At 48.3% G+C, this 12,459-nt stretch overlaps 1 protein-coding gene across 6 annotated transcripts in view; it reads left to right on the forward strand.

The window, feature by feature from the left end:
- RARB (retinoic acid receptor beta) overlaps positions 1–12,459 on the forward strand; it is a 702,725-nt gene that overhangs the window by 686,521 nt on the left and 3,745 nt on the right. For 4 of the 6 annotated variants that reach the window (XM_012786193.2, XM_012786221.3, XM_012786235.3 and 1 more), the window contains one exon: positions 11,722–11,926. In XM_012786193.2, coding sequence (XP_012641647.1) covers positions 11,722–11,926 — 205 coding nt within the window. The remainder of the gene's footprint in view (positions 1–11,721; positions 11,927–12,459) is intronic. The other 2 variants (XM_076005783.1, XM_076005786.1) reach the window with 1 other exon arrangement.

Raw genomic sequence — 12,459 nt, forward strand, 5'->3', positions numbered from 1 at the left:
CTGGTGGCTAGGTGACCACCCAGGCCGGGTGGATGCTGGAGCTCAAGAGCCAAACCCAAGCCCTGCGACTCCAATGACAAAAGAGGATGTAAAGGGGGATAAGAAGAACAAACAGGAGCCCTGGGGGTGGCAGAGTGATCCCAGAGAGAAATAGAGGCAACTTGGGCAAATAGATAACGAGGTTACCACTGAGCTATTAGAATAAATAACGACAATGCCAATGTCCAGGCTTGTTTAATGCTTTTCTGACAGGTGCCTAAAGCGTAATGCTCAGAGGAGTTTCCTCCTGGCTTCAGAACACCCTTAAGTTATCAGCAGACACTGCTTCTCTGCTTGTTTCTTAATCCTTCTCTTGCCTGGTTGCCAGACTGTGACAGTTTGTGATTGCCCCACCCCCAGCCTTTGGGAAACTTTGGGATGACTGGTGTGCATTGAGATCCTCCAGGAAAGTGTCTTGTTTCTGCAAAGCCCACGTGCTCAGAGAACAGGGCCCAGCCTCCTCGAGACCTAGCTCCCCTTTCCACTCCAGTTTGTTGGTGGATCCAAGAATTAGCCCTTAGCCCCTCGTGGATCAGGTAGAACAGGAACCAGTTTCTGTGACTTGGGTCAAGTTATTTATCCTCTCCAAGCCTCAGTTTACCTATGCACGAGATAGGAATACAAATCCATAAGGCATTAAATAAGGTAACTACTTCAATGGGATTAAATATAGTAATGGTTAGAAGCACCTAGCACGTAGTAGGTGCTCAGCCCATGATGTTGAAAGCAAAGCCAAACGTGGGTGAATGTGGGCAGTTAACTCCCTGTGGTAGGAGTCAGGAAACCTCCAGGCACACCTTCCTGGTCCCATGGGGGTGAGGAGTCTGAGTCGGGGTGCAGTAGGCAAATGAGGAAGAAGCCCTGGTAGGGGAAGGGCAGAGACCTCCAGTCATATGAGCCGAAGCAGAAGGAATACTTATTTGGCCCTAGATAAGAACTCACTTCCAAGAATTTGTAGCAAAGGCAATGAATCACAAGGTCCAGAAAAATGCACAACTTCAAAGAGCATCTTTGGGATGAGCATATCAACTGGCTGAGCTGTTTAGAAGAATCTTCTCATCTAAGCCATTGATGTATGGATAGAGTGAGACAGAAAAACCAGACGGATGGACGGACAATGGACAGACACAGGCTGAGGTCATTATCAGCCCCTAGAGAGGAAAGTCAAGGCTGCCCTCAGGACCACCAGTCCTGAGTGCCGCCTACTCAGCCAAGCGTCTCACTGGGGACTTCCAATGGGACAGGGAAGTTTCTGCCGGCCCGTCTGCCAGGGCAGGTGCAGTCGCAGTGGGACATGCCACCGATGCTCTGGGGAAAAGCTGATTTATAATCGTGAGGTGGGAGCCTCTCGGGACACAGGTAGAAAGGGAAGGCAGACCTCACCTGTCCCGCCCTTGCTGCTGGCCACGTCACCTTCCAGGGAGATGGCAGGGACCTCTGAGAGTGGGGCCCACAGCCAGGCTTCTCGTGCAAGGCTGAGAGGAGAAGATTCTGAGGCCTTGCTTTGGGTTTCATGATTTCCCACAGGGGCCAAGTAGGCAAAAAGTGGCCGTTTTGAAATAAGCAAACTCTTCATAACCACTGCAGGCAGAATTCATGTTCCTTTGTCTACCCAAGAGTCGTAGCACCCTAGGCCTGTGTCCTGGCACGCAAGGGAGCCCCCAGGAGTGGTCCCCTCACCTGAGCTCTGTCCTCATGTTTCCTTCGTGTTTAATCTCCATCTTCTACCTTGTTATACTCCCTCTCACCTGCCTCATCTCCTCTGCAGGCGGGAGCAAGTCTCTCTCACCTTCAAAATCATGAAAACAAGACTTGAGGTGTCCGGACCCTCTGATTTCCCTCTGCTCCCTCTCTCCCTCCTTCCCTCTCTCCCTCCCATCCCCTTTCCCTCCTTTCCTTCTTTCCTTCATTCCACGGAGATTCAGTTGAGGACCTGCCGTGTGTCAGGCACTCTTCTAGGCTGAGGATGCAGCAGGGAACCCCACAAACTAATGTCCCTGCCCTCATAGAGCTGGCCTTCCCCTGGGGGGAGACAGGCAATCAGCAAGCACCGTAGATTACACGGTGTCTTAAATGCTGCAAAAAAAAAAAACAGAAATGGAGGAATCAGGGACAGAGGTGACTGAGCTGGGCAGGAGCTGGTTTCTATAGCTCGGCTGTGGGTGCAGGTGGCGTTTGAAGAGACCCAAACAAAGGGACAGAAAGAGCCAGAGCCAGGAGAAGGACTGATGGGAGAGGGGTATGATGCATAGCAGGGGTGGCGTTCACAGGCCCAGGGGCAGGGCTGGGGAGGTGAGTGTGCCTGGAAGAGAGTGGCTGAGGGCAGCAGGACCTGCTGTCGGGCACATTTGCGTTCTCAGTGCCGTGAAGAGTCACTGGGTTTTGAGCAGAGACGTGCCGTGGTCTGACTCTTGATTTAGATGTTTGCTCTATCTTGTCCTATAGCACTGAATAAATATTGGCTGAAGTCATGATTCTCACACATATTTACTGAACACTTACTACGTGCCAGGCCCTGGGGATATCAGGGGAGACAAGAGAGTCCGCACCCTGCTGGAATTTACAGTCGGGCTCTTCCACCCAGCCCGAGCCTGCCCCAGTTTTACTACAGGATTTGGCTCCTCCCAGTCGTGGCTCCACATGGATCCTGCCCGGCCCAAGCTGTTGAGATTGGGCTCTGAAGCCAGCCTGCCTGGGTTCAAAATCTGGCTCTGCTGCTTACTAGCTGCGTGGTGTTGGGCAAGTTATTTCTTTTCTCTGAGCCTCAGTTTCCTCATATTTAAAATGAAGGTTACAGGCCGGGCGTGGTGGCTCACACCTGTAATCCTAGCACTCTGGGAGGCTGAGGCAGGAGGATCGTTTGAGCTCAGGAGTTGGAGAGCAGCCTGAGCACAGGTGAGACACTGTCTCTACTAAAAAGTAGAAAGAAATTAGATGGACAACTAAAAAAATATAGAAAAAATTAGCCGGGCATGGTGGCACATGCCTGTAGTCCCAGCTACTCAGGAGGCTGAGGCAGAACGATTGCTTGAGCCCAGGAGTTTGAGGTTGCTGTGAGCTAGGCTGACACCACAGCACTCTAGCCCGGGTAACAGAGTGAGACTCTGTCTCAAAAAAAAAAAAAAAAATGAAAAAATGAAGGTTACAATAGAAGCTTCCTTTCAGGGTCTGGAGAACAAGAAATAAGGTGATACGTAGGGCTTGGGACCGAATTTAGCACACTGTGGGCCTCAGTGACCTTCCATGTTATGATTGTTAAGCCTCACTACACCCTCAGGGGGTCGTTCTTATCCCCATTTTGCAGAGGAGGCAACTGAGGCCCAACTGGAAGCCAAAGACGCCTAGGGCTCCCCCTGAGGGAGTCTTCAGCCTCCAAGTAAAGGAGGGCAAAATTGCCTTCGCAAAGTGGAGACACTTGAGCCGTTTTCTGACGAGAAAATGACTTGCTTTGCCAGGTAGGACCGTGGTGGGGAACTCAGTGAACAGGTGTATTTTTCATACTGAAATGAAACCATGTGAGAACACAGCGCAGGGTAAAGGTTCACAATCCAAAAGACAAGAGTTTTCACATCAGACCATTTGGTGGATGACCAGGAAAGCCAGGGTGGCGCATGAGTGGCACCCAGGAGAGGGGTGACGGAGGCTGCCCTGCCTCCACTGGGAGGCCCTGTAACAGAGCCATCACCTGTGTTTCTCAGAACTGGGACCACAGACCTGGGGCTGCTTGCATTTGCCCACACGGGAAGCGCCCACCGTCCCGCCTCACCCGGGTGCGTCTCTCAGCTCAGTCCCCTCCTGTCACTCCCTGCAGCCTCAGTCCGGACTGAGTGCTGACTTGGAGCCTCTGCACCCTCCATTCCTTTCTCTGCCATCCCTGCCCTCCCCTCGCTCTCTTCCCCGCCTGCTCTCCTCCCCTCAGCTGAAAGGTCGTCTCTTCCCCGACCACCTGCTCCATTCCCACGGGCACACGGCTGGTCCCTCTCATGGCACTACAGACATCGTGTCATTGGAGGCGTGCTAGCCGGTGTCCTCTGCCCCAGACTGCGCTCGGCGAGGGCAGGGGCTGGTGGCTGTGGCGGAGTTCCAGGCGCGGAAGGGGCGTTCAGTGAACGCCCGTGCATGAACGGAGGCATGGATGGATGAGCCAATGAGTTCAAAGTCACAATCCAAATGCCAGCCTAAGTGCTGCTTCCCTAGTACGGTGTCTATGCGAGCTCCAAGCATGATGTCTTTCCCTAACGGGACACACGGCTTCCCTGGGTCCTGCCACCCACTGCCCCTCGCTTGCCCTGAGGAAAATGTTCCCACGCCAGTCCCAGCAGCACCTTGCTCCTGGTGGCACAACAGTGACGGCCTGCGTGACTTCAGAACACGATCTGTGGCTCCTGGGGTCCCGATGACGTGTGGCTGTGCACCCCCAGAGGCCAGTCCCACATGAAACTGTCCCTCCCTCCCCTGGGCTTCCCCAGGACTCGACAGGGACAAGAGCCCAGGCTGGAGAGGGGTGCCCGCCCTGGGTGCAGGCTCAAGCGTTGCACCTGGCCACCTGTGCCATCTCGAGGAGGCCCTGTGTCTCACCTGTGAGCGCAGAGCAATGGCCCCGTCAGTCACCTGGAATCGCTGTGAGGCTGCCAGTGTAGTGAGGAAGAGGCCAGGCTCTGCAGCCAGACTCCGTGGGTTCAAATCCCGGCCCTGCCACCTAGGAGCTGTGTGAATTTAGGGAAGGAAGCTAAGTGACCTCTCCGAGCCTCGGTTACCTCACCAGTGAGATGAGAACAACGGTAGCTCCTCCCCAGTTAGGTTGCTGGGAGAATTAATTGATTCCTGGCGCACAGTAAGTGCTCCTCTAAGTAAGCCATCATCACCCGTGTTGAGCAAGCCTGGGCTGTCTCTGTGAACTGTCGAGTACGGAGCTGCCAGGAAACAGCATCTGGAGCTGTGCTGGCCAGTTCAGCAGCCACGGGTCACCTTGAAACGTGGCTGAGCTGAAGCACGCTGTATTGCGAGATAAACCCTGGATTTCAAAGACTTAGTATTTTAAACAGTAAAATATCTCCTTAATGATTTTTTTTTTATATCAAGTACATGTTGAAACAAAAAAAATATATTTTGGATCTATTAGGTTAAAAATATAAAATACTTCCATCTGTTTCTCTTGACATTGTAAAACAATGGCTGCTAGAGTGCCGGTCTAGAAAGCAGTTGACAGTTACAAGAGGCTCTTGCTTCTAGCACATTTACTTCTCAGTGAAGGCAGGCTGGCCCCAGGTCTCACTGGGGAAAACATTTTGTGTCTTTTTTTTTTTTATTGTTATGATGTCATTAAAACATACTATGTCATTTTTTTATTATTATTATGTGTACACATTTATGGGATACATGAGCAATTTTCTTGCATGCATAGATTGTGTAGGGGTCAAGTCAGGGCTTTTAGAGTGTCCATCACCTGAATAATGTACATCGTACCCAATGAGTGACTTATTGTCCACCCCCCTACAGCCCCCTCACCCTTCTTAGTCTCCATCATCTGTCATTCCACTATATCCATTCAAGCATATTTTTAGAACCCTCTTTTGAGGGAGAACATGCAATTTTTGTCTTTCTGTGCCCGGCTTATTTCGCATGAGATAATGGCCTTCAGTTCCATCCATCCATGTTGCTGCAAAAGGCATGATTTTGGTTCATTTTTATGGCTGATAGTACTCCATTGTGTTAATATACCATATTCTCTTTATTCAATCATCTGTTGATGGACACTTAGATTGATTCCATATCTTCACTATTATGAATTGTGCTGTGATAAACATATAAGTGTAGGAATCTTTTTGATATATTGATTTCTTTTGCTTTGGGTGGATACCCAGCAATAGGACTGCTGGATGGAGTGGTAGGTCTACTTTTAGTCCTTTGAGATATCTCCACACTGTTTTCCATAGAGGTTGTGCTAATGTACATTCCCGCCAACAGTGTATAAGGCATTCTCTTTTCTCTGCACCCTCGCCAACATCTGTTAATTTTCTTTTTAATAGTAGCCATTCTGTGTTGTGGTGGTATTAATATCACTACTTAAACATTCCCACAAGCACTTGGGGATAGTCAAATCAGATCAGGACCTGCCCACAAGCTGCCAAACACAATCCGGGTGGAGACCAAAATGGGCAAGCAATTTGTGCTTTCCTTTCTGCCTAAACACTGAGCAATCTCTGGGTGCCCTCCTTTGGGGCTTGCCAGGTGGGGGACAGTGTGATAAGGGAATCCAGTTTGTTTACTCAACAAATATTCATTGCCCACCTACTGAGTGGAGAACACTGTCCTGGGTGCTAAAGGGATGGCCAAGAGTGAGGACAGAGAAAGAGCAATCTCATTCACAGAGCTCGTAAGTGATGGGTGCTATGAGGAAAATACAGCAGGGCGGTGGTTCGTGCTTTGGAATATCACACAGCAATGAAAAAGAACAAACGAATGCTGCGTGCACTAATTTAAGCCAGTCTCACAGAGACTGTATCGAGTGAATAAAAGTCAGACACCAAAGAGAGTATACTGTATGATTCTAGTGAACTAAAAGTCAAGAATAGGCAAACTTAACCTATAGGAATAGGGGTCAAAATAATGGTTACTTTGGGGGAGGAGGTTTGACTGAGAGGAGCCAAAGGAGCCTCTAAGGTGCTAGAAATATTCATATCTTGATGTAGGTGGTGGTTACACAGTATATAGTTAGGGAAAATGCATTAAGCTGGAGAGTTGTGTACGGTTCAAGGGAGGCACACTGTGTTAGTTACCTATTGCTACATAACAAATCACGACAAAATTTAGCAGCTTCAAACAATAAGCATATCATCTCTCATGGTCACTGTGGGTCAGGAATCTGGTACTGACCTAGCTGGGTGGTTCTGGCTTGGTGTCTTTCATGAAGCAGTAGTGAAGACACCAGCCAGGGCTGCAGTCATCTGAAGGACTGACTGGGGCTGGTACATCTGCTTTCAGGGAGGCTCATCACATTTGCCTGGAAGTTAGTGCTAGTTATTGGTGGGAGGGCTCTGCTTCTTGCTATGGGGCAGCTGGAGTGGCATTAGGACATGTCAGCCAGCTAACCCCAGAGCAAGAGATTCAGGAGACAGCAAGCAAGGAGGAGGCCACAGTCCCTTTCATAACCTAGTCCCAGAAGTCTCACACCATGACTGCCACCGTATTCTATTTGTTAGAGGCAAGTCTCTAAGGCCAGCCACACTCAAGGGGAGGGGAATGAGGGAGTAACTGCTACTTGAAGGGAGAATTTGCAGGCATATTTAAAAACTACTACATGTTATAGCTCAATTTTAAAACAGTCTTATTTCATATTTTTTTAAAAAGTGATAGAAAGTAATGGGTCTTAGCAAGCACATTCACTGAGCTTTCTGAGAAAGCACCACTTGCGCTGAGCTCTGAGAATGAAGATCAATCGGGAGGAAAGCATCAAAGGCAGAGGAAAGAGCAAGTACAAATGCTTGGCCTCAGCTGGGAGCTGTTGAAGGGTCACAAAGACCAATACGGTTCAAAGTTAGTGAGCAAGAGGACAGCAGGAGGAGTTGAAGTTGGGGAGGCAGGAAGGAAGCCATGGAGGCCCACAGAAAGAAGTGTGGATTTTATTCTAAAGAGGACTGGATGCCGTTGGAAGAGTGTTAGCACGGGACGGGTCTCCTCCGTTGAACGTTTTGAACAGGGTCTCTGGTTGCTGTGGATTGACCATACAGTACCCGAGCAGGAGTGGAAATAAGGGACCCGTTAAGAGGCCCTCCCCGGAGGAGAGGTGACAGTGGCAGCTTGGTGGACAAGTCCCTGGCTCTGCCTCTGAGTGTCACGCACTCAGATCCTTCCAGGGCTGCAAGCCTCAAGCAGGCTGCTCCCGGGAGGCACACAGAACACACACTCTCATCAAAAGCAGTAGAAAGAGGCACAGTTGTCTTTGCTGAAGGCAGGAAGAGAGGGTTTTTTTTTTTTGCTCTGAGGAGGATCAGCTTTGACCATCAACAGGAGCTTCGTGTTGCCCTACAGGGTCCTCTTTTGGGGAGTCAGCCTTGCCTACGCTATTTTTACCCATCTCGTGGGGTCTGCATGCTGGTCTTTCCTGATGAGATATCCTCCTCTCAAACAAAGAGTGTTTCAGCCCTAGAGAAGAACTTGGTGGTTGCTCCTGGCATTTGACTTTAGTGTGAGGAGGTGAAACTACTTGGTTTCTCTCCAGAGGCAGGGCCGGCCAGAAGCTGTGAGGGGGTTGCCTGCTGCACACTGGGCTCATCCTGTTTCAGGTGGAGGCCAGAGATGGAGGCTCCTCGGATGAAAGAAGACATTGAGTAGTCTTCCTTCTCAGGCCACGCGCATTTCCCACTGGATGGACCATTTATACTTGGTTTTCGTTTTGAACATTCTAGGGAGAAAGGTAATAGGACATAGTTTAGATGCTTCTTCAGAATCCAGATATATTTCAACTGTTGAGAAGGAAACCCCTTATGAACGTCTATGTGCTGCTGCACTTTGGACATGGATTTCTGAGTGAATTGTTGACAACTTGCAAAGGCCTAAATACTGGTCTTCTGTTCCTTTCTAACAAATCCCTGGTTCCTTTCACTCTTGCAGGGGACAGATCTTGTACATTCAAATCTTGGCAGCACCTTGAAGCTGCAAAGGCTTATTTAGTAACTATTTTATTCCAGACAAGAAAAGGGTCTGGGGATTTTGAGTGCATAAATATTGAGCATACTGACTTTTTGTCATATGGTAACTCTTCCCTGCGTACACAGCATTTCCTAATGTTTCTCCAAGGAGTTGAAGGAACATTAGGCTAGGGGTTGAGAGACCTGAGTTCTAGTCTCTGGCATCATTGCTTGTGTGATCTTGGGCACCACACTCTACCTCCTAGGGCTTTCACGGGAAAGGTAGGCTTTACACTCAATGACCTCTGGGTTTTCTTGCTGCTGATATTGGGAATGGCTTTGTACCTCATCAGATACCAAGATGATATTAAATAGGTCAGCCAATTGGGCACCCAGATGAAATGGCTGGGCCAGCTCAGACAGGTCCCTGGGCAAATGTCTGAGAGGTGAAACCAACCACCCATCCAATGACGAGAGATCTTTGTGAAGTTTTGATAACCACTCACATTCATGATCAGGCGCTGTACAGTTCACTGTGCCACTTGATCATACAACAGAAACATTAAGAAGTTTGAAAACATGTCCTGATTTAGATATTCAACTGCCCCTCCCCACAGAAAGTGACGTTTCTGTTTCCAGGCCACCAGCTCTGCACTCCTGACGCCAGGTAGACCACCATGAATAGCTATGCTAGTTATGTGCTATACAAAGGCACCTAGCCCATGGGACAAATAAGGCTGTTATCTAAATCAATGCTGGGACAGAGGTCATCCAACCTCGGGTGTCTGGGTTCAGAGATTGGCATAAGGGAAGAATGAGGCAGCTATGGCGCAATGGTTAAGGGCACAGGTTTTGGAAACAGCATGAATCAAATCATTCCACCTGCTAGTTTTGTGACCTAGAATAAGCTATTGAGGTTTGTTTCCCCATAAATGGGATAAGAGTCCTACTTAACTGATGGGTCAGTAGGAAAAATAATACATTAAAGTGGTTAGCATGGGACCTGGCATATAGATAGTAGGTGATCAATAAAACATTAGGTATTATATGTTAGGGATGAGGAGTGCTACTCATTCATCCTCCTAAGGTCCTATACCATCATTCCACAAGGCGTCCTGGTGCCTTCCTCCATGTCCACATGGGAGTTCTGTATGTAGGAGGAGGGTTGGCTCTTAGCTCACTGTCATCTTGGAGAGTCAGAGAACCAGAGCAAGGACACAAGAGCATGTGCCCTCTCCAGTGCACTGGTTAATGTGGTCCCGAGGGTATCAGGCTCTTGCTGATCACACTGCCAGTCAGATAGGACCGTCTTTCCCATGAGAAGCATCCTTGCTCCAAACCCCCAACACTGCCCTGACCAGGTGAGAGATCTGACATGAGTTCTTGTTTTATGAGCCCTGGTGGGCATATGGGTAGGGTGGTGGAGGGGGCTTTACTACAGGAGTTCCCTCATAGGTGGGGGTCCGGCATCTTCTCAGAGAGCCCCTGCTCTCTGCACATGGCCTTGTAACTGGAAGCATGCAGGTCCTTCTGATCCCAGCTGTCCTCCTCTAGGTTGAGAATAAGAGGGACATCCATGAGGGCTACACCCAGTCAAACTGAGCACAAGCATCTGGAAAAAAAACCTCAGCTTCCTCAACCTACCAGGTTATTCACTTCTAGCCAGGTGGGATTAACTTCTCTCTGTGCTTCAAGTAGCTCTGAACCTTTTTTCAGAAGGAAAAGTCAAGTATAGAAACCTGGTCAGCAGAGGCCCTTCCCCATTGTTGGTATAGAAATGTGATTCTGGGTGGGTGAGTGCTCTGGAATGCACAGAGCTCTTACCCGGCAGTTGGGATTAATAGGACAGTGGGAACATGAGGCGGGGCTGATGGCATTTTGAGTTTGTCATGTTCTGAGTGAGGCCTAGAGGTACAGTGCAGGGAGGAGTTTCCATATAGCAGGCACCCCAGGGTGGACAGCGGAGTTATGTATCAAGGGCACATCAGGTAGGACTGGGAGATGGTGGCAGAGCGACCCAGGCTTCTTGCTTATAGAAATCCCACCTACACTTTAGGGCAGGCGTCCTCAAACTATGGCCCGTGGGCCACATGCAGCCCACCGAGGACATTTATCCAGCCCGCCGGGTGTTTTTGCCACTACTGCCTGTCCTGCTTAGCACCCGACTCGTCCCGGGCCCACAGTGCGCATGTGTGGAATGTGCACCGCACTCTCTAACGGCCCTCCAATGGCTGAGGGACAGTGAACTGGCCCCGTTTAAAAAGTTTGAGGACCCCTGCTTTAGGGCTTGGTCAAAATGCCACCTCCTCTTTGTGGATCTGATTCCTTCTCACTATATATGTGTGGTTTCCTTCTGAACTCCGTAGCACCTTGCTGGTTCCATTCCTGTGCCTTGTATTATAGCTGTCTGTGTAACTGTGTGATCAGAAGCATCTTGGAATAGAGAGCCTAACTTGAGTTTGAGTCAGATTCAGTTACATGTTAACTGTGTGACATTGGGCCCATTGCTTAACCTTTGAGAGCCGTAAGTCCCTCATATGTAAGATAAGAATATTCACTTTACGGAATTGTTTGAAAGATTGAATATAGGCTTTGTACAGCACTTGATATATGCTAGGCATTTAATAAATGGTAGCTATGTCATTTATTTATTGCAGACTGTAAACTCTTAAAAAAAAAAAAAAAGAAGAGTAGAATCTTATTCATCTTATTATCCCCAGCAACTGGCACCATGCCTGGTACATAAGTAGGTACTCAGTAAATGTTTATTTGAATCAAACAATGAATTACTTTTAACAAAAAGATATTTCTCAAAATTTCTTGTCTTGTTTAATATTCCATAAATAACTTTGGCCCCTGTGTTTTGACTTCCGTAGTCTTTAAATGAAAGAGCTGGAGAAGACATTCAACGTCCGAAAGGGGGGCAGAATGCGCCATGTGATGCAAGAGCTCCTTGGAAATCTTCCATGTTATTTTCTGCTTACATCTGATTGGAGCTCTCAGAACAGGCTGGCTTAGATCATCCATCAATGTTATTGGTTTTTTCTTCCAGATTCTTAGAATTTGCACCAGGTATACCCCAGAACAAGACACCATGACTTTTTCAGATGGCCTTACCCTAAATCGAACTCAGATGCACAATGCTGGATTTGGTCCTCTGACTGACCTTGTGTTCACCTTTGCCAACCAGCTCCTGCCTTTGGAAATGGATGACACAGAAACAGGCCTTCTCAGTGCCATCTGCTTAATCTGTGGAGGTAACAATTACCTAGGAAACTCTCGTGAGATTCCATGACGAACAACTTACACTTGTAATTTATGGGAAATTCCTCATCTCCATTTCGGACTTATTTTGCATGGGAAAAGACATGTGAATAAAGACAGGCATACAAGCCTGGGCTTGTTGTATTTTTCCATGTTGTTATAAATTAAGTAACGGTATTTGGGATCCTTCTGCTCTGAAAGAAATGCTAAAATGAATTGCCACAGGTTTTTTATTGTTTGTTTTTTCTTTAAAGCAGGATCAGACTATTGTAAAATAAACTGGCTAAGGACACTTTAATGATGACCCAAGGGACTTGTATGTGCTGTTTACTAGTTAGTGGCTAGGAATACAAGTTATTGGCTGGGACCCCCCACCAACCCTTGGAGGACTGGGATAAAATATGCATTTCTTCCTTATAGTGACCCCTACTGGCTCACAGGAGGTTGAATCATAAGTGGTTAAAAAGTAATGGCTTTAATTAAAGGGCAGATTTACCTTGCTTTTATAAACATCCTGCTCAACATT

Source organism: Microcebus murinus, chromosome 1 (genome assembly GCF_040939455.1).
Source record: "Microcebus murinus isolate Inina chromosome 1, M.murinus_Inina_mat1.0, whole genome shotgun sequence".
NCBI lineage: Eukaryota > Metazoa > Chordata > Mammalia > Primates > Cheirogaleidae > Microcebus > Microcebus murinus.